The 24,004-nt window shown below is 41.2% G+C and overlaps 2 protein-coding genes and 1 long non-coding RNA gene across 5 annotated transcripts in view; all 3 read right to left on the bottom strand.

The window, feature by feature from the left end:
- The window catches only part of LOC122965688, a gene marked incomplete at its 5' end in the record, with an annotated part of 164,309 nt that overhangs the window by 39,855 nt on the left and 100,450 nt on the right, over positions 1 to 24,004 (bottom strand). The gene's annotated exons all lie outside the window — the stretch shown is intronic.
- LOC122999424 (pleckstrin homology domain-containing family G member 3) overlaps positions 1 to 24,004 on the bottom strand; it is a 41,536-nt gene that overhangs the window by 3,264 nt on the left and 14,268 nt on the right. For 2 of the 3 annotated variants that reach the window (XM_044376339.1, XM_044376338.1), the window contains exons 3-18: positions 17,928 to 18,406; positions 16,040 to 16,140; positions 14,786 to 14,855; positions 14,480 to 14,526; positions 13,454 to 13,604; positions 12,558 to 12,689; positions 11,650 to 11,832; positions 11,062 to 11,154; positions 10,618 to 10,704; positions 10,233 to 10,266; positions 8,651 to 8,737; positions 8,532 to 8,564; positions 7,054 to 7,064; positions 5,225 to 5,581; positions 2,841 to 2,942; positions 702 to 2,238 (exon numbers count right to left, since the gene is read on the bottom strand). In XM_044376339.1, the coding sequence (XP_044232274.1) occupies positions 702 to 2,238; positions 2,841 to 2,942; positions 5,225 to 5,581; positions 7,054 to 7,064; positions 8,532 to 8,564; positions 8,651 to 8,737; positions 10,233 to 10,266; positions 10,618 to 10,704; positions 11,062 to 11,154; positions 11,650 to 11,832; positions 12,558 to 12,689; positions 13,454 to 13,604; positions 14,480 to 14,526; positions 14,786 to 14,855; positions 16,040 to 16,140; positions 17,928 to 18,406 (3,504 nt within the window). The remainder of the gene's footprint in view (positions 1 to 701; positions 2,239 to 2,840; positions 2,943 to 5,224; positions 5,582 to 7,053; positions 7,065 to 8,531; positions 8,565 to 8,650; positions 8,738 to 10,232; positions 10,267 to 10,617; positions 10,705 to 11,061; positions 11,155 to 11,649; positions 11,833 to 12,557; positions 12,690 to 13,453; positions 13,605 to 14,479; positions 14,527 to 14,785; positions 14,856 to 16,039; positions 16,141 to 17,927; positions 18,407 to 24,004) is intronic. The other variant, XM_044376340.1, reaches the window with a different exon arrangement.
- On the bottom strand, positions 3,953 to 5,218 carry LOC122999513. Its single transcript, XR_006407758.1, has 2 exons — positions 4,750 to 5,218; positions 3,953 to 4,709 (listed from the first exon to the last, which is right to left on the bottom strand). It is a non-coding gene; the product is annotated as an uncharacterized LOC122999513 (long non-coding RNA).

The following is a 24,004-nucleotide window of genomic DNA, read 5'->3' as shown; positions in this document are numbered from 1 at the left end:
ATGAACAACACTCATAACACCAAACCAGAGTTGGAATAAACCTGAATAAACCTTTAAGGTATGTTTGTTCTGTCATCACAGGGAACAATGTTGGGAATTGTTTTTAGGGATTGATTATATGATTAAACTGGACCAGTCTGACCAGATAATAGTGAGTAAAATGTTATCATACCAGACAGGACTGAGGGACACCAGGAGATGGGCAGAAAACATAAAAAGATACATCTGGTACATCTGTTTGTTGTGAAAAATATCAAGTCGTGTGATCAGATAGTGGAGGTTGTACAGGCAGGATGGAACATGTTGTTAGGCAGGAAATTCTTTAATTTGAAGGTCTGATGTTTGTTGAGCACAATCTACTAAGTGTTCGTATTGAGCAAAAGCATGCACAGCTTAGGTTGTTGTTTTTGTCAGAAATGTTCCTAAACTGTGTGTCCTGTTAACTTGAATACGTCTTTTGTAAATGTCATTTTAAATATAATAAATCTGAGACCACTGAATCACAAAAGTTGGTAAAAAGACCTAAAATTTGTCACAATCCCCAAATTTGCATCCGAATTTATATTGAAATACATAAATACTGCTCATTTACAATTTAATTTGACATTAAGTATCTGTTGTTCTGTGATGTTGTTCAGGCTGAATATGAGGTGAATTTTAGTTGCTTGATATGAGTGGACAATAACAGGACATCACAGTACCTGAACTCTCCTTCTCCTCCACCACGCAGGGTAAGCTCTTCTTCCTGATCAGGACGCCTTGGCTTCGCTGTCGGACCACTGGTTTGGCTGTTTTGATTCGCTGGCTGTACTGACGGGCCAGATGAAGGACTTTGCTCTTTGCCTTGTCAGAGTCATCCGTCTGGTTGGACTCCTCGCTTGGCCTTTCCCCCTCTGCCTCGGCCTTCAGCTGGGCGACCCGAGGAACTGGAGCTTTGAGGATGACGGCATCTTCCCCGAACACCTTCAGGGTGTCCTTCAGACTTCTTGTCTGGTTCACCCCGGAGGCTTTGTGCTTGAGGGGCAACGGACTGATGGATTCCTCTGTGATGGTGCTGAGGTCAGAGGGTCCTCTCTCCAGGTCACAGCTCCTGCTCGGTGTCTTACTTGTAACCGAAAGGCCTTCGCTGATTGCCCTGGAGCTTCTTGAAGCCTCTCGAGGTCGATCACGTCCTCTGTCTTCACTTTGGGATCTGGTGATCTGTTGCTCCATCGCCTGCCAGATCTTGATCATTTCAGATGAAGGCCTGAACTCTTCATCCTCAGCTGGATTATCCTGAATGCTTTGAGATCTGGACCTTTCTCCTGTGCTGAAAGCTGAATCTTCAGGTTCTGTGCTTCTCTGATCTGACTTCAAAGAGTCCCAGGAATCACTTGACACCATGTGACTCCGGGTATCAGAGGCTAACGCTGAGTTTAGCTCCACTGAGGAAGGGTCGAGACCGGAGGATGAGGTGGAGGGATTTGTCTGGACAGTTTTATCCTTCGGCATGCTGTTGAGCCGGCTGACGGAGCTCCTGACCAGCCCTGTTGGGATGTATGTTAGGCTCTCTCTGCGCTGAAGGCTGAAGGTGGCGTCCTGGTTCTCGGCGTTCTCATAGTAACTCTTGATCTTCCCGATGAGCAGCTGGTCCTGCTTGGACAGAATGGAGTCCCGCCTTCGCTGAATGCTTCGATTAGCATCAAAGAGGCTGTCATCCTGAGGAGACAGCTGGGTCAAATCTGTGTTGCCGAAGGTCTCGGTAAGATCAGAACAGACGCTGCCGAGCCTTAAAGGTCGGTCGGCGGGTTCAGTGCTGAGGCTGATGCAGCTGCCGGTTCTGCTGGGTAACCGTGGTGATGTGCAGCTGGGGGAGCGGGCATCGTCCTGGGCCAGGCTGCCTCGCTTGATGCTGTTGGTGAAGTGCTGAGCGATGGCACTGGCTTTGTCCAGGACAGACGAGGGGAGGATGCTGGTGGCTTCACACTCCCTCTCAGCCGCCTCCTTCTCACCCTCCTCATCCTCAGAGGATTCGCCGCTGCTTAAAGTTTTTGCATCTGAATCAGGCGTAGCAGAGGACGGTTCCTCTGCGGGCTCTGGATCTCCTTCAGGTTTCAGCTCTTCAGTCCCCTGAGGACACGCTGAGATCCTGGGAGGTGAAGCAGACAATCTGTCCGGACCAGAAGGAGGTTCTGGTTCAGGGTTTTCTGCCGACTCAGACTCTGAAGTCTTCTCCTGTGGCAGCTCATCTGTGGAGGGCTACAAAGCAAAAAAAATATCCTGTGAACTGTTTGAAAAGGAGTCAGTTCTTCTTCAGCTTTATCTGCTGTGAGAAAAATGTGATATAAAGAAAAATGATGTGCTGGAGTAAAAAAAAAAACAAAAAGAGAATTCAAGAAGAGATATTTCACCAACAGCTCCAGAGAAAGGGATAAAGACTAGAGCTGCCATGATTAGTTGATTAATCAATTGGTCAATCAAAAAAAAAAAAAATTAGCAACTATTTTGAAAATTAAATAATTGTTCAAGTTATTTTTAAAACCTTAAATGTGAGAATTTGCTGCTTTTCTTACATTATCACTGACTGAATATATTTTGGCTTGAAGTCTAGGATTGTGTGGCGGATATTTTCTGATAAAGACCGAACAAATAATTGACTAATTGAGAAAATAATCAACAGATGAATTGATACTGAGAATAATTTGGTGCAGCTCTAATAAAGCTGATTTCTCTTGTGAACATGGAGAGTAAAACTCCAGGAACACAAAATGCTGGAAGAGCTTCTAGTGTCATTTAGATCATTTAGCAACACAAAGAATAGAAGAGATGGAAACAGTTTAAAGGTCAATGCTGTTATTTACCTGCTCACGTGTCGGTTCGGTTCTATCCGGCTCCTTCGCTTCAGGAAGTCCTCCATTTTCTTTGTTACAGCCGTTAGAAGAGACGCCGCCTGCCTCCGCCTCCTTCAACAACACAAACAGAACCAGAAATAAAACCAACAAATAAAACAAATGATGATGTAATTCTTGTTGTTCTGCTACTTTAAAACAAAAACACCGTTCTCTCTTTTTCTTTTTTAAAGGGTCACTTCATCCAAACCACAGCAAAGCAGAACCAACGTCCTGCTGTTTTCTGGATAATCCACAGAACTTTAAACAGGACAAACTACTGATGAGCTTTTCAGATGTAACTTCAGGAAACTTTGAGCTTCACAAACTAAATCCAATCATCAATTCTACTGTGCTGAGGAGACAAATATCTCAAAACCTCAGCAAATAAAACTTCATGGTTAGGTAGCACATGGGGAAAAGGGAAAATATATTTTTTCTATTGTGTGATCTGACCCTTTATTACAGATAGCAACTCTGTCTGACAATGAATAAGATTTGACTGACAAATCCTTTGCAGCAGCAGCAGCAGCAGCAGCAGCAGCTTTGCAATTTTTTTTATGGGCATCAATAAACACAAAAACCAAATCCATGGATCAGCCTGTAAAACCAGAAAACATGCAAATAAAAGAAGCACCATGGCAACAAAACACTGAGAGGCAGCAAACAACCGAATGCAACCTGCAAACACTCAGTTATGTTTTGTGTTCAGCCCCACAGAGAGAAAGGTTTATCAAACTATATGCTGATGATGCAGGTCAGATTTCTGGAGAAGCTCAAAAAAAAAGCAAAAAGACCATGAAACCAGTTAAAAAGTCACAAACATCATTTAAAATGTGTTTCAGATTCTAGAAAGGGAGCTGTTTGATGTTCTGTACTTTTATGTTGATAGAAACAGTTAGCTCACTAAGCTATCTGTTAAGCTATGGCACAATGCTAATGTCCAGTTAGCTAGGAACTGCATCTAAGCTCAGTGCTGAACTAACAGTTTGAGTTCTTCTTGCAGTAAGCTAACAGTAACCCTGACATGAAGCTACACAGCTGCTGGTGGTTAGCAAAAAAATAAAAATACTCTGGAGCCTCTGGATGGTGCATTTTTTGTTTTAATGAAGCTAGGCTAGCAGTTTTGAGGCGTTTAATTAGTCTCAAAACCCGCGCACATAAATAAAGGTGTATGCACATGAGGACGCATTTCTGCTCCGTCCCGCGAGCTCAACCCTCCCTAAACGCTCGCTAGTCAAGTTGACTTTTGAGGCGGAGATGGAACAGACAGCTGATGTCTTTTGTTTTTTAATACTTGTTACTGCACTACTGGAATCACTACTGGTTTGACTTCCTCTCCCACTTAGAGATAAAATGGTAACACTGTAACAGTGATCAAACCAAACAGCCAATCAGAGGTCATGGCCAGTGTTCAAAGTGACCAATCAAAGGAGCAGAAACATCAGCTGCTGTCTATTCCATCCTTGCCTTCAGTTGCGATCGTGTAGGGAGGGTCGAGCTCATGCTGGCGGGACTGCACTAGTGCACACAGACCAGAAATGCTCCTTCGCCAGGATGGTTATCCGCACACGGATAGTCTGTGTGCTCGTATCACGTGCACACACCTGGTTTGATGTGCACTGGTTTGGCCATACAGTTCTGCCTGCTTTTGTCTTTGTGCTACGCTAAGCTTCAGATACCCTGCTATAACAACTGTTTACTACAGTTACCTCACATACGCTGTTTGTAGCTACTATAACATCAGTTAACTATAAAAACCTAAAATAACATTGTTTATGCTATCTGCTAGCTGCCCTGCATCCAGTGTTTGTGCTAAGCTAGGCTAAACATGTCCTGGACCTAACTGATCTATCACCAATCAATCTTTCTACTTCTGTACCAGTTCAATAAACTACATACGACAATAAATAGTAAAGCAGACTTGGAGTAAATGTACAGTGGATTTTTCTCTTTTGATGGAGCTAGGCTAGCAGTTTCCCTCTGCTTCCAGTGTTTGTGCTAAGCTAGGCTAAACATGTCCTGAACTTTAAGTCTTCACATTTATTTAAATATCAGACTGTTCCTGTAACTAAAAGACTAAAAGCAGAACTTTGAGTTTAAGTACAGATCTATGATCATCAACAGTCCCGTGTCTGTTCAGCCTGTTGACCCCAAACATGCAGCTGGTGTTAGTTCCACACATGAAGCTCATGCAGCAGATAACTGAGAGCTCCGGAGCAGCAGTGGCTGTAAGTTATCGATGAGTGGAGCAGGGAGCGCCGTTATCCATGACTTTAGTGTGTTACGGAGCCGGAGTAGGGAGGCCGTGTTGGAGGACACATGAAGAAGACCCAGCTGGCAGCAGAAAGCCTCACCGTCACCATGGCGACCCCAGTTGACAGCAGAGCCTGGGCCCTGTAGTGCCAGCAGGAGATGGCAGCCAGCACCGAGCTAGCGAAGTCGGCTACCTGGTCGTCCTCCAGCAGGATGTCATCGGGGTCGCTGTCCTCCGCCGCCTGAAGAGACAACCTCCCTTCCTCTTCCTCTTCCTCCTCTTCTTCCTCACTGCAGCTCAGTCGCTGCAGAGACTCCTTCCCGCGGCCCTCCCCCTCCTCCTCCTCCTCCTCCTCCTCAGCGGGCCGCTCCGCCTCAGACTCGCCCAGCGTGCTGCTGCTGGCGGCGGGCTGCAGGGAGCGTGTCTCCCCCAGTAACACGCCGTCACTGTCTGAGTGCTGCAGGACGTCACACACGGCTGCTCGGTTTCTGATCTTTACTTTCTGTCTACTCGTGTTTTTACGACTGTTGTGTTGATGTGACAGGTGATGGAAACATCCATCTGCATCTGTATCAGCTTCTACATTATTTAATGAATCATACTGTCCTGAATAGAAGACGATGTTTTATTAAAGTGGGGGTTGAGACCAGGGTTGGAAGCTAACGGGGCAAAAAGCCCCTAAAAGAAATGTAAGATCGCTCTTGGAATTGGGATGACGGGGCTCTTAGATGCTCTCATAAAATAAACAGTTAAACAAAGACTTAATACGTTTACTGAGCCTAAAAAAGCCTCCAAAGAGCAAGTTATTTAACCCACAGAGTGCCGAACACAACTCTATGCTGACAATGCGTTTATTGTTCCTACTGTTGAAAATAAAATAAAATCTGCATTAAATGGGGAAAGAAATCCTCACAGTTATAATCTGTAACTGGGATTGGAACTCAGTGTGAGTATTTTTACCCATTAAATGTTCTTTATTATAAGTTCAGCTGCTTCTTTTGCTTTTTTGGTCTGTCATGCAACACAGAACTCAAAATGCCCCCCAAAAAATGCTCAAAAGTTAATTTACTATCCAGTTAGAGACACTTTTGTGACACTTATGGAGAGTGATGCATTGTGGGTTATTTGTAGCCTTCATGTTGGTAGGCTAGTGAGTTTCTTCTAGTCTGCTAAAAGAGCTTCTGAAGGTGTTTTATTTGTTATATTTGAATTAGTCTATGTAGTTATTGTATATAGTTTAAGCATCAGGCTGTAATATTCTCTCCTCTAATATGTCTCATATGAGTCGTGCAGCTTTTTGCTTTAGAAACATGTTTTTTAGCACCTCACATCTTTATTTCTGTCACAGAGCTGCTCTGATGATTCATGTGTTAAATGTTTCTGTCACTCATTAAATTCATTGTGTTTGTCTGCTGGTTTGTGAAAACAGAACTTGAAGCTGTGAAGTATTTTCACTCTTTGGGAACATTTAGTGAATGAAACTCGTCGACAAACAGAGCTGAACATGGAGCCTTAAATGGAGACATTTCAAACGTGTGATTTACGACGAGCAAAGCAAACCTCACAGAGTTTTAGGATAAATAAAGCAAAATGTTCCTGCAGGATTTAGCTTCTGCTACATTAATATGATCTCAGAGAAACTTTACCAACAGGACGACTGTCAAACTGTCTTCAAAAAGGCTTTTTACTAAAACAGCTGATGGAAAAGGAGCATCGTCTTATATTCAGGACAATATGGTAACTGCAAACTTGTACCACTTAAAGTTCATCATCATATCATACATTACATATAAACTTCATATATAAAGCGTATTAAGTTGTGTTGCGTTGGCAGAGAAGCTGTTCCTGGTTCAGATCTGATCTGTTTCTCTACATGGATCAAACGTTCGATCCATCTGAAGTAAACAACTGAATCAGCTGGTTTCTTACCTTTAAGACGGCTGTGAGTCCGACGGCAGGATGAGCAGGAGAAGAAGAAGAAGAGCAGACATGTGATTGGTTAAACACACAAAGCAAACAGGTTCAGTAAATTATGGTATTTATATTTTTTGTTCATATTTGATCAGACTTCTTGGTCGACACATTCAGGACAGATGTTGCTCTTTCCATCCTTTCATCACTTTGTGACAGTGAAGTCGTCATGGTAACAGACGGTAACTGGATGTTTTAAAGGTGTGTGGACACGTCTGATGCATCACATGATGTGGAGCCATGTTGTGTCCTGCAGCTCTGACATTTTGTCTCGTTTGTAATATTTTACTGAATTAAATGCAAATAAAGTCACGAGCCACTTTTCATATCGTGGTGCGTTCATGGACGCTCCTACATGTAAGAACTGTTGGACTCTTTAAGGTGTTGCCTGGATAACTTCATAACTGTTCAGGTTTTACATCTGATATGTATTTTTGTAGAGTTTCTGACCCATAATTATTCAAAAATGTCGCTTCATTCTTCACATGTAATATAATTCACTGACATCGTTTTGTTCTCATGTTTTATGTGACATCGGACTATTGAATAATGTGACTGTAAATGTTTTTTCTCCTCAAAGAAGAAGTGTAAAACCTAAAGAATAAACTCTTTGGAAGCTTCATTAAAGATTACTCATGTTTATCTGCGACTGATGAGTGTTCATGAATGATTTATGACTCAGAAATGTTTTATTAGCTTATATTCTGAATGGATATGCCCTGGTCAGCCAATCACAGCCGTTCTTCTAATAAGGGGCGGGTTTTACACGATGACTGTACAGGAGAGCGTTGAGGCATTTCGTAAACTACCAAGATGGCCGCCGCTCCTATTGTAACCGTATCAAAGCAACTGGAAGAACAAACAGCTGCACTTAAAGCTTTTGCTGGCCGCGCTGTTCGGGCTCAGCGTCATGCGTTTCATTGCTCTGATTGGCTGTAGGTCTGTCCAATCACTGATGAGAACGCCTCTTGGAAATGAACTGAGAGGTTCCAGATTAATTTGCATTTGTGAATTTGTCTGGTGATGTCAGGTTTAGGGTTACTGTGACGGGTCAGAATATGAACAGCATGTGAGGATTATAACTTCATATATATAAAAGTTACATATATATAACTTTATATGTCATTTCAACACGTTGGATCAGGATCCTGAACTCTGTTTCTTACAGAATTAAGATGTTTGTGTGGGACGTTTCTGCGCTTTCTGCTGGACAAACTGAAGAAAATGTTTCTGAATCTCAGATGTCGGACTTCTCCTGAATGCACCAAAAGGCAGCAGATGATGACGATGTGATGATGATGAAAACATGATAAGAATAGAATGACACTGGCTGACGGTTTGCCTCTCTGCGTGAAACTAATGAAACTATGATTTGTTTTAAAACATTGACGGACAGGAAGCTGCTTCAGCGATCAATAACTTGGAAATGTTTCTACCTTTCGTGCTCTTCAGTATCTGTCTGGTCGGCTCTGAAAAGGAAAGAAAACACAGATGAATATAAAAAAAGCGACGGAGTATATTGATGAGAGAAAAGCAGGTTGTTCAGTGTGTTTACCGGACTGCCGTCGTCCCTGGCGACCGTCAGACGGACAGGGAGGAGCTTTGTTCGGCCGCTCGGGGCTGTAACGATACCGCGGAGGATCTGAAGGAGACACCAGCATCACAGATCAGTGAGACCCTGCTGTCTGCAGGTCACAAGTTACAGAGTCCTGATCTGAGGCCAGAAGCATAAAACTATTCAAACTAAAACTGTGTGACAGAAATATGCAGACGCGTTATTTTCATCTGGTTTATGACGCCGCAAGTAAACGTGGTCGTGTTTCATAAATCTCAGTCAACGAGCACAATGAGTCATAAACGGATCAATCAGCTGTTCGTCCATCAGTCTGAACAGCCGTCAGCGAAGCAAACAGGAAAGAAGACCAAGAAGTTACACCGACTGTGTTTCAGCAGAACAGCTGCGAGGCTCTTTATAGCCTCCATATCAATAATCAATCACATGACTGTTAACCATCATCAGCGGTGATCAATAATCAATCACATGACTGTAAGCCATCATCAGCGGTGATCAATAATCAATCACATGACTGTAAACCATCATCAGCGGTGATCAATAATCAATCACATGACTGTTAACCATCATCAGCGGTGATCAATAATCAATCACATGACTGTTAACCGTCATCAGCGGTGATCAATAATCAATCACATGACTGTAAACCATCATCAGCGGTGATCAATAATCAATCACATGACTGTAAACCATCATCAGCGGTGATCAATAATCAATCACATGACTGTTAACCATCATCAGCGGTGATCAATAATCAATCACATGACTGTAAACCATCATCAGCGGTGATCAATAATCAATCACATGACTGTTAACCATCATCAGCGGTGATCAATAATCAATCACATGACTGTTAACCATCATCAGCGGTGATCAATAAACAATCACATGACTGTTAACCATCATCAGCGGTGATCAATAATCAATCACATGACTGTAAACCATCATCAGCGGTGATCAATAATCAATCACATGACTGTAAACCATCATCAGCGGTGATCAATAATCAATCACATGACTGTAAACCATCATCAGCGGTGATCAATAATCAATCACATGACTGTAAACCATCATCAGCGGTGATCAATAATCAGTTTTTAGCTCAAATCTGAACCGACTACGAGGTGAAACAACTAAAGATAAAATAAAAAGATTAACAGCTAAATAAAATGTTAAATGTGTAAATTAAAATGATAAAATCAATCAGACAAATTAATTAATCAATATTATGTTTATAAATGATTGATTGGAATGTTACAGATCTGTGTGTAAACACAAAAAAACAAAACAAACAAACAAACAATCACACAACCAGTTCAGCTGATTATCAACGTAAACAAACATCTGCATCCATCAGACACTTCAGAGAAACATGTTCACTGGTCACCACACTGGTTTATACTGGTGTTACTGGTGTTACTGGTCTTACTGGTGTTACTGGTGTTACTGGTCTTACTGGTCCAGATCTGCTGACATTTTCTTGTCATTTTAAATCTTTTTTCTCTGAAAGTTTTAACTGAATTTTTAACCAAAACATTAATAAAAACATGAAACATTTACTCACACATAGAATCCATTTCCAAGATGGCCTCCTTCGCCTGAAACACCACCACACACAACAGTTATACACTTCATATACTGGTGTTACTGGTGTTCATACTGGTGTTCATACTGGTGTTACTGCTGTTTATACTGATGTTACTGGTGTTCATACTGGTGTTACTGGTGTTTATGATGGTGTTACTGGTGTTACTGGTGTTCATACTGGTGTTACTGGTGTTTATTAAAGTGTTACTGGTGTTCATACTGGTGTTAAAGGTGTTTATGATGGTGTTACTGGTGTTACTGGTGTTCATACTGGTGTTACTGGTGTTTATTAAAGTGTTACTGGTGTTTACACTGGTGTTAAAGGTGTTTATGATGGTGTTACTGGTGTTACTGGTCCTGACCTTCTGTGGGATGATGGCGTGGTGGTTTTCCAGAATGATGCGTTTGATGTGATGAGCCCACAGCTTCTTCTCCTCCACCGTCTTCGCCTGAAACACAAACGGCTTCGTCAACACTTTAATTCCTCAATATTATTTATTTTCCAGTGAACGAGATCAGATTATGAAGATTAAATTAACATAAAACCCAACAGAATATATATAAATATACTGTATATAGATACATATTTACTATATACACACGTATGCACTGTGTGACAGCGTTGGTACAGACAGACAACAGGAACATGTTTCAGGTCTGAACAGGTCTACAGGTCTGAACAGGTCTGCAGGTCTGAACAGGTCTGCAGGTCTGCAGGTCTTAACAGGTCTGCAGGTCTGAACAGGTCTGCAGGTCTGAACAGGTCTGAACAGGTCTGCAGGTCTGAACAGGTCTGCAGGTCTCACCTGGACTGTGTGAGGCTGTTTGGGGTGTTTGTAATGAGTGACGCTGAAGCTCAGAGAGTCTTTGGCGCTTTCGATCAGCATCAAGGTGGAACACTGAAAACACAGAGAGTTATTGTTGTTATTGTTGTTATTGTTGTTATTGTTATTTATCAGTCAGGAAGCTTTTAATAAACTGCTGCAGTTAAATTCATCCACATGAACTTCAGAGCTGTGAGATCATCAAACTGTCCTCGGCTCCAGTAACTTTACATTTACACTTAATAAGACTGAAACTAACGATTATTTTCATTATTATTTAATCTGAAAATCATTTTCTTGATTAACTGATTAATTGTTTGATGTAAAAAATGTCCGTCATCATTTCTCAGTGACATATTTAAATGTTTCATCTGACCAATAATCCAAATATTCAGTTGATAATGACAGAAACAAGCAAATATTAACATTTTAGAAGCTGAATTTTCAGTATTTTTGCTTTAAAAAGACTTAAATGAATGAACTAATTATCAGAATTGTTGCCAAATATGTTGAAGTCGTCAGTAACACTGTTTGTTTTTTTATTTGTTTGTTTGTTTGTTTGTTCCTCACAGAGATGTGTGTCTTGTAGACGTAATGTTCTCCGCGGCGTTTGGTGATGAGCAGCATGCGGTCAAACAGGAAGAGCGTTCTCTCGTTTTTGGCTCGATGAACCTTGAAGGTTCCCTCCAGAACCAGTTCTCCGTACGTGGTGAGGTCCGGACCTTTCCAGTTCAGCAGCAGAGACTGAACCTCCTGAAGAAAAGAAAAAACACAAAACATTCAGAGACACAAACAGTTTCATCTAGTTTTTATTTTATAAACTTTTATTTTATTCAAAACAATTCAGTGCAGAACTTCTTCTTGTTAATCTGCTGTGTTAAGACGTCGTCACTGGATGTCGTTAACCGTCTGAAGATCTATTGAGGGTGTTTTAAAGATGTCACAGGTTTGTAATGCCCTCTGTTTGGTCTGACAGGCTCAATTTTCTCTCTCTTTCATGTAAGTATAAAATAACAAATGATCTGTAAATCTACGGCTGATGTTACAACCCAAGAGGAGCAGAGACAGAATGAACAACAGAGGACCCAGGACGGAGCCCTGCGGAGCCCCACAGGTCAGATATTTACATGTTGTACCTTAGTTAGTTTGACAGAAATCAAACCTGACATCATGTACAGTAATATTGTTTACTGAGGAGTTTTAATAGGTTTCTGTATAGATTAAAATATATTTACAGGATAAAAACAGATTACAACTGACCAACCACTATAAAAATAAAAAGTCACTGCTGATGTTGCAGCATTTCAGTCACAGACATTTAAACAGGCTTTAAACTCACAATAAGAAACATCATGTTTATATTGAAGCTTCAGATCAAAGCATAATGATCCATCAACAACCGATCAAATATAAATATATCTATTGAAGTATATATATATATATATATATATATATATATATATATATATATATCTGACCTGCAGTCGAACAGCGTGTTCATGTTTCCTCTTCATGTCGTTGATGTACCAGGCTACTCCTGTCATGGTGTAGATGGCTTCCTCCACCACCTCGTAGCCCTCCTCCTCCGGGTCAAAGTGTTTCGCTATCTCCTAAACATCATCATCATCATCATCATCATCATCATCATCATCATCAGTGAGTACAGTCAGACTAATAACAGGAGACGTTTTTCTTTTAACTGAGATGAAATGTCATGTTTTTGTCCAACAGCAACACATTTGTTCTGTAGATCATCCGTCCTGCGTTCTCCTTTGTGGAAAAAGATATATTTATATTTGTGTATAACATCTTTCACCAACAAGGCTTTACAAGATCTTTACATAAATCAAAAGGCATGAAGAGAAGACGTATAAGACATTATAATGAGACACATTTAAACAGAACAGAGTTTAATAATGTTGAAAATAAAAATAAGCTAAACTAGGAATAAGACATTAATTAATACATTAATCTGATTAAATATCGTTGGAGTCCTTTTTAAAAACAGCAAATCAAATCTGCATGAAGTGATAACATGTTGTTCTGTCATCTGACAGCATCCTGCAGGAACAACAACCCACGTTAGCTTCCTGCTAAAGTCTCCTTCTTATCTAATTAAAGACATCAACACACGTCAGCTTGTTGAACGAGCCACCAAACATTCAGCGCTAACGTCAATTAGCAGCTACGTAGCTAATTAGCTGCTCAGCTGTGAACATTAAACAGCATGTAAACATACCTGCAGATGTCACTATGGACCAATCAGAAACCAGACTGTCTAAACAGAGCTGAACGCTCTCTGACTTCATCTCTGACCACTGACCGACGCATTTATTGAAACAAATTCACGGCATCAGGTGTGCTGGTGTCCTACCTGGAGCAGCAGGTGGTATTTGAGGATCCTCTGAACAGGTTTGAGCAGGTACGAACCCAGAGGCAGCGAACGCTTCAACGACGCCTGACGCTCCCGGAAAAACTTAGCCAGAGATTTATTCCTCATGCACTCCGTCAGAGCTGCAACCGAACTGAAACAGGTGTGAACAGGAAGAAGAACTAGTTAAACAGGTGTGAACAGGAAGAAGAACTAGTTAAACAGGTGTGAACAGGAAGGAGAACTAGTTAAACGGGTGTGAACAGGAAGAAGAACTAGTTAAACAGGTGTGAACAGGAAGAAGAACTAGTTAAACGGGTGTGAACAGGAAGAAGAACTAGTTAAACGGGTGTGAACAGGAAGGAGAACTAGTTAAACGGGTGTGAACAGGAAGAAGAACTAGTTAAAACAGGTGTGAACAGGAAGAAGAACTAGTTAAACGGGTGTGAACAGGAAGAAGAACTAGTAAAACGGGTGTGAACAGGAAGAAGAACTAGTTAAACAGGTGTGAACAGGAAGAAGAACTAGTTAAACAAATGAAGACAGGAAGAAGAACTAGTTAAAACAGGTGTGAACAGGAAGGAGAACTAGTTAAAACAGGTGAGAACAGGAAGAAGAACTAGTTAAACGGGTGTGAACAGGAAGAAGAACTAGTTAAACAGGTGTGAACAGGAAGAAGAACTAGTTAAACGGGTGTGAACAGGAAGAAGAACTAGTTAAACGGGTGTGAACAGGAAGGAGAACTAGTTAAACGGGTGTGAACAGGAAGAAGAACTAGTTAAAACAGGTGTGAACAGGAAGAAGAACTAGTTAAACGGGTGTGAACAGGAAGAAGAACTAGTTAAACAGGTGTGAACAGGAAGAAGAACTAGTTAAACAGGTGTGAACAGGAAGAAGAACTAGTTAAATAGGTGTGAACAGGAAGAAGAACTAGTTAAACAGGTGTGAACAGGAAGAAGAACTAGTTAAACAGGTGTGAACAGGTACAAACAGCTGTAAGAAACAACAGGAAGTGTGGCTGTAACTCACTTGGGGTAGTTGGTGCAGTACTGCGTGTAGATGTCAAAGTATTCGCTCTGAAACGAGACGAAGAAAATCATCATCATCATATTTCTGACATGAATCTGTTTGTGGTTTAATGGGAGAATATTTAATATTTTATATTCTGATCACAAAAACATGTTTCATCTCTAGAAAACGAATCCTTCAGTCTTTCAGCTCCACAGAAGTTATTACACTTATATTAACTAAAGGTCAGAGGTCACAAAGATAAACGATTATTTGGAGGAAATAAACTTTTAATAATAACAAAATATTATTAATGAAGTTTCTCACCTTCATGACGAAGCACCTGGCGACGGCGACGGGGTCGTTGTCACACAGATCCAGAGCCTGAAGCAGCTCGCTGTGAACAGGAAACACCGTCACCATGACGACGACGGCAACAACAACAACAACAACAACAACATGTTTGCACTTCATCTCCACTGTTTGAAATATTTACGTAAAAATGAAACGATTAAAAACAATCTCACCTCAAGGGCCAATCAGGAGCTTTCAGTCAGATCACATGATCTTTTTTAGGAGATGGAGTTAAAATATGAAGCTTGAAAACAGATTTTTTTTAAAATTGATGAAAAAAAATAGAAGAAGAATTAAATGATAAAAAAATGTGAAATGTAAATTTGAACATCTGTTGAAGAAGATCATGTGATACGATGGAAAGCTCTGGTTGACAGATCGTTCATATAAAACCATGTGTTGGTCTCCTGATGCTCATGTTATAAATGATAAATTTATTAAACCAAATTAAATCTTCTGTAGTTTCGAAGGACGACGTGATTTTGTCTCTGATGACGTTAACTGACTGTTTTTATTCTCGTGTCCCCGTAAACCACGACAACGAGTCTGCAGGACCCCGAAACTGAAGCTTTGATTATTTACACCAACATGTCTGCAGGGAAACAACCTGTTGATCCTCTCGGTGACTGTAGTGACGTCACCTGTCCAGCAGGCGGCGCCGCAGTTTAAATAAATAAATAAATGTTGATTTTTGACTCCAGACTGTGGAGGAATATCAGTATTAAAAATGAGAATATAATATTATAAGTGAAATTATAAGTAAATTAAAATGTCCTCTTCTATTTTGTCATGTTCCACAAGTAGGTGAAATAATCAATTTACTTGATTGATTTATTGTCGTCCTACGAGAAGTCAAATCAAACAGAGTTAAAACACTGAAGTCAGCCTGTAAAACATCCAAACTGTTAAAAACTCCAAATGCCCAGAGAAATTCAGAGGACTTGAACGTCACACTGCATCACTGCACACTCTGATGTGACATTTAAAGTTCTGCAGGATTTCAGGACGTTTCTGTGTTTGTGTGAACTCTGAACACATCAAACCACACAGCATGCCGAGCAGCCGGGAGGCCCCGAGCAGCGAAACAAACTCACCCTCCGACCTGAAGCACCGCGAACGAAACCTGAGAAAACTTTACAACAAATCATCATCATGAGACGTTTGGTCAAACAGACGGAGAAAAGATCTGAACTGGACAACGAGCTGAGGGACGTTTGTTTTTCTCACCTGTTGAACTCGTAGATGTCCTCGATGTTTCCGAACAGAGCGCAGACCTGCTCCGGACGGATCGATAAGTCTGACTGATCGATGATGTGAGCCAGGTAGTCCTGAGGGGATCAATCAGTGACAATCACTACCAACAGACTGAGTATAAAATTAAAATAAATGTATCATAGAAACATTAGAAACAGTAGAAACAGTAGAATCAGTAGAATCAGTAGAAACAGTAGAATCAGTAGAATCAGTAGAATCAGTAGAAACAGTAGAAACATTAGAAACAGTAGAAACATTAGAGGGATTGTGCTGCCTGTCATGTCTCGGCTCGTCCAGCAGGAGGCAGACTGATGATGTCATCAGTAATCTGATCACTGGATCAATACTTCAGTTTGTTTCTGCTGATCTTAAACTTGAACATTTAAAGTTTTAAAAATGTGTAATTAATCTTATTAATGTTTTAATTAAACCTGAAAATAAATGTAATTCAGCTTTATTTATATTTTATGTTCCTTTTCATTTCTATATGAAATGTAAGTTTATTATTTTTAACATCAGAGGAAATTCATATTTTAACGTTTTTCATTATTAAGAAATAATTTTCTTTTTAATTTTTTCTATGTTTAACTTTTTCCGGCTGTTTTCCGGTTGTTTTCCGGTTGTTTTCTGGCTGTTTTCCGGTTGTTTTCCGGTTGTTTTCCGGCTGTTTTCCGGTTGTTTTCTGGTTGTTTTCTGGTTGTTTTCCGGTTGTTTTCTAGTTGTTTTCTGGCTGTTTTCTAGTTGTTTTCTAGTTGTTTTCTGGCTGTTTTCTAGTTGTTTTCTAGTTGTTTTCTGGCTGTTTTCTAGTTGTTTTCTAGTTGTTTTCTGGCTGTTTTCTAGTTGTTTTCTAGTTGTTTTCTAGTTGTTTTCTGGCTGTTTTCTAGTTGTTTTCTAGTTGTTTTCTGGCTGTTTTCCGGCTGTTTTCTGTCTGGAGGACAGTTTGGACGGCAGCCTGCAGGTTCAGGTTATCTGTGATCCTCACTGTTACATAAGCCGTTAATCCTGCAGAACGTCTTAACCAGTTAATTATAGTCTGAACGAGACGTCAGTCGGAGTCACTGAGTCTGAAGTCTGGACACAATAACCACATTTCATCAAAGCCTTCATGTTTCTGTCATTACAGCATCTTTAATTCTGTTTAACAAAACATTTCTTCACTTCAGTCAGAACTTTAAACTCTAGAAACATATTTTCATATTTTCATATTTTAATGTTTTATGATTTGATTTGTTGACACGTTTGTTTTACATGTTTCATGTTTCTGCTGCTTTTATGTTTCATTACTTTTTCCTGACGGGACTCATCTGTACGGCTGCAGTTTAACTTCATCTACCAATTATTTTATAATCAATACTTTAATAATTGGTCAATAAAATGTGAAACGTCTTCAGATTTCTAGTTTTTACAGTCAAAAACACAAAGATGTTAAATTTACTGTCATGTTTGAGCTGAAACTGATTAATCAACTATCTGTTCTGGATCAGAGATCAGAGACTGTTTTGTTTGTTTTTTGTCGTTAATGTTTCCTTCAGCGTGTTTTTGATCGGGAGGCATCGCAGCCAGAAACTCTGCAGACATTAAAGTATTAAACATATTCAGTCTCTGATGTGGATTAAAGAGCAGACTGAACCGAAGCCTGATGGCTGATGGGAGATGTAGTTTAAACACTGTAAGAAGGTCGACTCTGATGTAGAAACTGATCTGAGTCTGCTGAGGTCACATGACAGCTGATTAGCTGATCGACAGAAAAACATTTTGTTAATTGATTAATTGTTTCATTAATTTGTGAAATATTCTCCATCCTGAAACTGGGACGAAGACGTTTTTAACATTTATTGATTGATGCGGATGTTCGTCTCACCTCTACGATCATTCGCAGGTCTCTGACGTACATCCTCTCCGTCTCGATGATCTCCATGACGACGCGGTCCAGGTAGGTCAGCTGAGGGTTGGGCGCCATGCTCCTGGCGATGAACGGCGACGCCTGTTGCTGCTGGCGGCGGCTGGAGGCGCGGCTCGTCGTCGTCGTCGTCTCTTTGTCGTTGTTGTTGTTGTTCGTGAGGTCGAGGCTCCGCCCCTTCCCGTCAGGTAGCGGGCGTGGCCACGGCTGCTCGCCCTCCGCGGGGCTCAGGTCCAGGTCGATGTCGGGATCGGAGGACAGCGAGGGCGGCGGTGGCGGCTGAGCGACGTCGTCTCGGGAGGATCCCGACCCCGAGGACAGCGTGGAGATCAGGCTCACCGGGCGTTGCCCCGACGACGGCAGGTCAGAGGAGTCGGAGGGTGTCGCCGACGGAGCGCGCTCATTACTGCTGATGGAGGCGATGGACAGACGGGGGGACTCTGAGGGGGGGGGGGGGGGGGGGGGGGGGGGGGGGGTGATTGACAGGTGACAGGTGTGATCAGCTGTGATGACGTCATCGTAATGATGTCAGACCGAACACGTCAGCAGGTCGGGAATCAAACCGGCGCAGATAAACATCATTAATGTGATTAAAGTTCATGTTAAACAGTATTCAAAACAACAACAACAACAACAACAACAACAACAACAACAACTCGCTGCTACATTTAATATAATTAATATTGATTGACACTCAGCTTTCAGCACATTCACTGGTCTTCTTCAGTCTGACGGCTGTTTCGCAATCAACGTTTATTACTTCACATATTTCTGCACAGTCATGTTTGTATAAGTCGTGAGGTTCCTGCAGCAGACGACTTGATGTTGTAACCGCTGAGGAAACAGGAAGTGATGTCACAGCGGTGAGCCGAAACTATGACGACATAAGTCAAACTCTTGGTCCCGTCGGGACGGTGAATCATCACGTCTGCAAACAACCTGAGAGAGTTTCAGGTTGTTTTCACTCCGTCGATGAATCAGCAGACATCAAATAATCAATACCGATTGATTAGATTCATTCACGGTTCTGATTTCTGATTGGTTCTCATGTTTTAGTCACACAGCGGCCATTTTGAGAAAACTAAGGCGTCGTCTGACTGTATTTATTCACCGAGTGAAACAATCTGACATGAAGAGTGTTTAAATGTTTAAGGAATCAAAGTAAAGTCATTAAACCATCAGTCAGTGTGTTTCTGTCTGTAATCATTCCTCCTGCTCATACTGACCATCAGAAGATCATAATGACCTTATAATGGAAGTGATGGAGGATAAAATCCACAGTCTGAAGCTAATATGAAGCTTCAGCGCTGCTCAACATGGCCGCTGTGTGGGTTCAGTCGGTGTTAGCGAACGTACCGGCTAACTGCTCCTCAGGTTTAGCTAAATATCTGAACAGCAGAGAGACTGAAAGTCCACCTGAGACAGAGAGACAACAACATAAATATTCATAACAATATTATTAATAAACATTTAGAGTGGAGCAACAAACATATTCACAACTAAGACAAGAAAATTATTTTTCTCTGTAAGGAAATGATTTTAGCAAAACTAGCAGCGTCGTCATGTTCTCTGCTTCAGACACTCAAGAGGACGAACGTTACAGGAAACATATTCAGCTCATCTCCAGCCTCTATATTTATATTCTGGGGCTCTACTGGAATAAAAACTCCTTATTGATCTTCTACTGGTCCTTTATGCAGCCCCTCAGTTCAGCCTCTGTCTCTAACAGGCCGTTTTAGCTTCCTGTCTCTTTAAGGCCCGCCTCCTGATGAGCCCACTCTGTTCTGATTGGTCAGCTTTCAGGAAGCTTCCTCCGGCTCCGGAGGCTACGTAAACAAACTATAGTAGCAGGATTTCACTTCTTCTTCTCCTTCTTTACTCCAAATGTCAACTTCTCAAATCCATCCGAACATGTTGGAGCTGAACAACACATGGAAACACCTTAGCAACCACCTTAGCAACCACCTTAGCAACCACCTAGTAACCACCTAGCAACCACCTTAGCAACCACCTTAGCAACCACCTTAGCAACCAAGGCTACAGAACAAACGGCTGTTTACGAGCATATGCGACGATCTGATGTCAGCAAGGTAGAAAAAACGCCACATATGAAGCATCGGAGCAGGTTGAAGCCCTGAGTTTTGACTTGCAGGCAGCATTACTACAGACGTTCACCTCAAGTTTCTGAACTTTGACCTTGTTTAACATCCGACATCAGAGCTAAATAAATAAATAACAGAAAACCACTAAAAGCAGAACATGAACCCTTTAATGACTTGATCTCTGGCGCCACCAGCAGGTCAAAGTTTCACCTGCTTTAATGAATCAGCTGCACTTTAAGATTCATACAAACGTTAGCATGATGCTAAAACACTTTACTGCAGTAAAAATACCAACACAACAATGTAAAAATACTCCATTACAAGTAAAAGTACATAAGTATTATGAGCTTGATGTAGTTAAAGTATTGCAGTAAAAGTACATAAGTATTATGAGCTTGATGTAGTTAAAGTATTGCAGTAAAAGTAGTGGTTTGGTCCCTCTGACTGATATATTATTATATATGACATCATTAGATTATTAATAGTGAAGCATCAGTGTTAGAGCAGCATGTTACTGTTGTAGCTGCTGGAGGTGGAGCTAGTTTACACTACTTTATATACAGTTAGCTAGTTTAGTCCAGTGGTTCCCAACCTAGGGGTCGGGCCCCTCCAAAGGGTCAGCAGATAAATCTGAGGGGTGGTGAGATGATTAATGGGAGAGGAAAGAAGAAAAAACAAAGTTCTGATACACAAATCTGTTTTCAGTTTTTGGACTTTTTCTCTAATCTTTGATTTTTGCTGAAATAAAAAGTAAAAAGTATAAAGTAGCATCAGCTGCAGTAAAGTAGAAGTACCTCAAACCTGCTTAAATACTGTAGTTGAGTAAATGTACTGAGTCAAACGTGTTCAAATACAACATGTTAGTATTTCCAGATGGACGTTTTGTTAATAAATGTTGGCTGAAGAGTCGCAGCTGCTTCCTGTTTGATACGTCAAACTTAGAGTAAAAACTAATAAAAAGTGAACAGAAGTGTTCAAAAGTGTCGGCAGTTTGAATCAAAACAATTTCAAACTTCAGACCGGACACACACACACACACACACACACACACACACACACACACACACACACACACACACACACACACACACACACACACACTCGTCCGTTAGCTGTCTTGGCTTCCTGCCAGTGTGGAGTCAGCGAGGCGTTCACTGACCCAGCAGGAAGCGGATTTATGGCTGCAGCCACTTAAACATGATAAGATGAGAGTCAGCCGGCCAGTCACAGCGCAGCGTTTATATTCAAACACAAACACACGACCTTTGACCTCCACAGCGGTCGGTTTGAAAAAATACACGTTTGAACAGGAACAGACGGTAAACGGTTCTGACTGTCTGAACGTCAGTTTATAACTCAATAAAGTTTAAAATCATTTAGTCACATGACACAAGAAGACAACCTGATGACATCACCACAAACCCTCTGACATCACAACAGACGCCGCACCGCAGCCACTCACCGAACCAGCGGCGGACGAAGACTCGTCTCAGCCGCCGCTCGTTCCCGACGCTCCTGAAGGAGATCTTCACCTCCTCCTCTGAACAAAAACACCTGACCACGGCCACATCTCCTCCTCCTCCTCCTCCTCCTCCTCCTCCTCCTCCTCCTCCTCCTCCTCCGGCCAGCATGCGCCACACGCTCCTCTGATATCCCATCAGCTCCAAAACGATCCTTCACAACACGCTTGAAACACTTTGTCTCGCAGTAAAAAAATCAGCCAGACAGTAAAAACTTTAGTTTCCCCAAAACTTCAAAGACGCCTGAACGCTGCACAGATCACACACACACATCTACACACATCTACACACATCTACACACATCTACACACATCTACACACATCTACACACATCTACACACATCTGCACACATCTACACACATCTACACACATCTGCACACATCTACACAGCTTTAACTGCAGCCAGGCTTTAAACAGAGGAGAGAAGAAGAAGAGGAGGAGTTCTTACAGCAGAGAGGAGGAGGAGTCACTCCAGGAGGAAGTTATTAGAGGGAAAAAGGAAAAGAGCAGAGGGAATTATGGGTAATGAGTCCTTCATGAGGTCAGATGTCAACGTGTCTGATACGGAGGGAACGTTATCAGCTCTGATGATGACATCACAGCGGGAGGAAACGGTGTGTTTAGGGACCAGAGGAGAAAATAAACCTGCCGACACATCAGCTGCAGAATATATGAAGGATTAAAGGATTTATAAACTAGACTCGACTACTGTAACGTGGACCAGACGAGTCCTCACTAAGACTAGAAAGTGGATCACATCAGTCCAGTTCTCAGATCTTTACACTTCCTGTCTGTCAGAGAACTGATGGTTTAAATACATCACTGATCTGCTGCTTCGTTATGAAACATCCAGACTCTCTGGATCAGGTCTGGATCAGGTCTGGACCAGGTCTGGACCAGGTCTGGATCAGTTCTGGATCAGGTCTGGATCAGGTCTGGATCAGGTCTGGATCAGGTCTTACACTGAACTGTGACTTTTATTCTTGTAGTTTACAGATTAATCTACTTCCTGTCTATTTTATCTTGTTTTCCAGGTTCAGGTTCAGTCAGACCCTCAGAGGCAGGCAGCAACATGTCAGACACCAGTAACACCAGTAACACCAGTAACACCAGTAACAAACACGCTGTGGTCTCTGACAGCAGAAGGAACGAAGCCGTTTGTTCTCTGATGGTCTGAACACAGTCAGACTGGTTTCATGTTCCTCCCAGTAGGAGAACTGGTCCGTCTGCTCCAGAACCAGCAGAGACATTAAAGAATCCATTAAACCTTCTAACAAACCAGTTTGATCCCACAGACACCTGATGGTCGATCAATAACCTCAAACAAGGACCCGGATCCTTCTGATGCAGCTGGTCCAACAGACTGACCCCAGAGGTCAGAGGTCAGAGGTCAGAGGTCACAAACATCCTTCAGACAGAAACAGGTTCAATCAGCAGCGTGTCGATCAATGATACCAGTCAGTCAGACTCACAAACCAGTAAAACCAGTAAATAAATGACGTTGATATGAAGTTCTTTCATATTAATGAGTTTTTATTGTGTTTAATGTTTGAAACCGTCTTGTTTCTTTAATGCTGAATAACTGAACTTTGTTTGTTTGTTTGTTTGTTTGTTTGTTTGTTTATCAGCTGCTGAAGGTTTTATTGTTGGTTAAACAATATATTTAATTATTTATAGAAATGTGTCTTTGAAGCATATAAACACATTATAATTTCTGTGACTTTACATTAATTATCAGAGCTTTATTATTATTATTATTATTATTATTATTATTGTTATTATTATTACTATTGTTATTATTATTATTGTTATTATTATTATTATTATTATTATTATTATTATTATTATTATTATTATTGTTATTATTATTGTTGTTATTATTATTATTGTTATTATTATTATTATTATTATTATTATTATTATTATTATTATTATTATTATTATTATTATTACACTGCTGCTCTTTCTGACGGCAGCTGCTTGTTAATTAATTGATTGAATTGATCAGATCTGTTATCTTCGGGTCTCAGTCAGGAAACACTGGATCCTACGTTTCCCATAATGCACCTGGACGGTGTCTGTTTATCTGTCAGCTGAGTGTTAACGTCAGTCTGCTGATCTGTGTTCAGCTTCCTGCTGCTGTCCTTTAACTTCACTCACTTCCTGCTCGCCTGCAGGATCATCATCATCATCATCATCATCATCATCATCATCATCATCATCATCATCATCATCATCACCACCATCATCATCATCATCATCATCACCATCACCATCATCATCATCATCATCATCACCATCATCATCATCATCATCATCACCATCATCATCATCATCATCATCATCATCACCAGGAGGTCAAAGGTCAACACATTTATCTGCTGCCGTAAGGAAACAGTTCAAACAGGTTAAAAC

The sequence above is a fragment of the Thunnus albacares genome, chromosome 16 (genome assembly GCF_914725855.1).
Source record: "Thunnus albacares chromosome 16, fThuAlb1.1, whole genome shotgun sequence".
NCBI classification, from domain to species: Eukaryota; Metazoa; Chordata; class Actinopteri; order Scombriformes; family Scombridae; genus Thunnus; species Thunnus albacares.
Note: the sequence above shows the minus strand (reverse complement) of the source record. Positions and strands in the feature narration are given on the sequence as shown.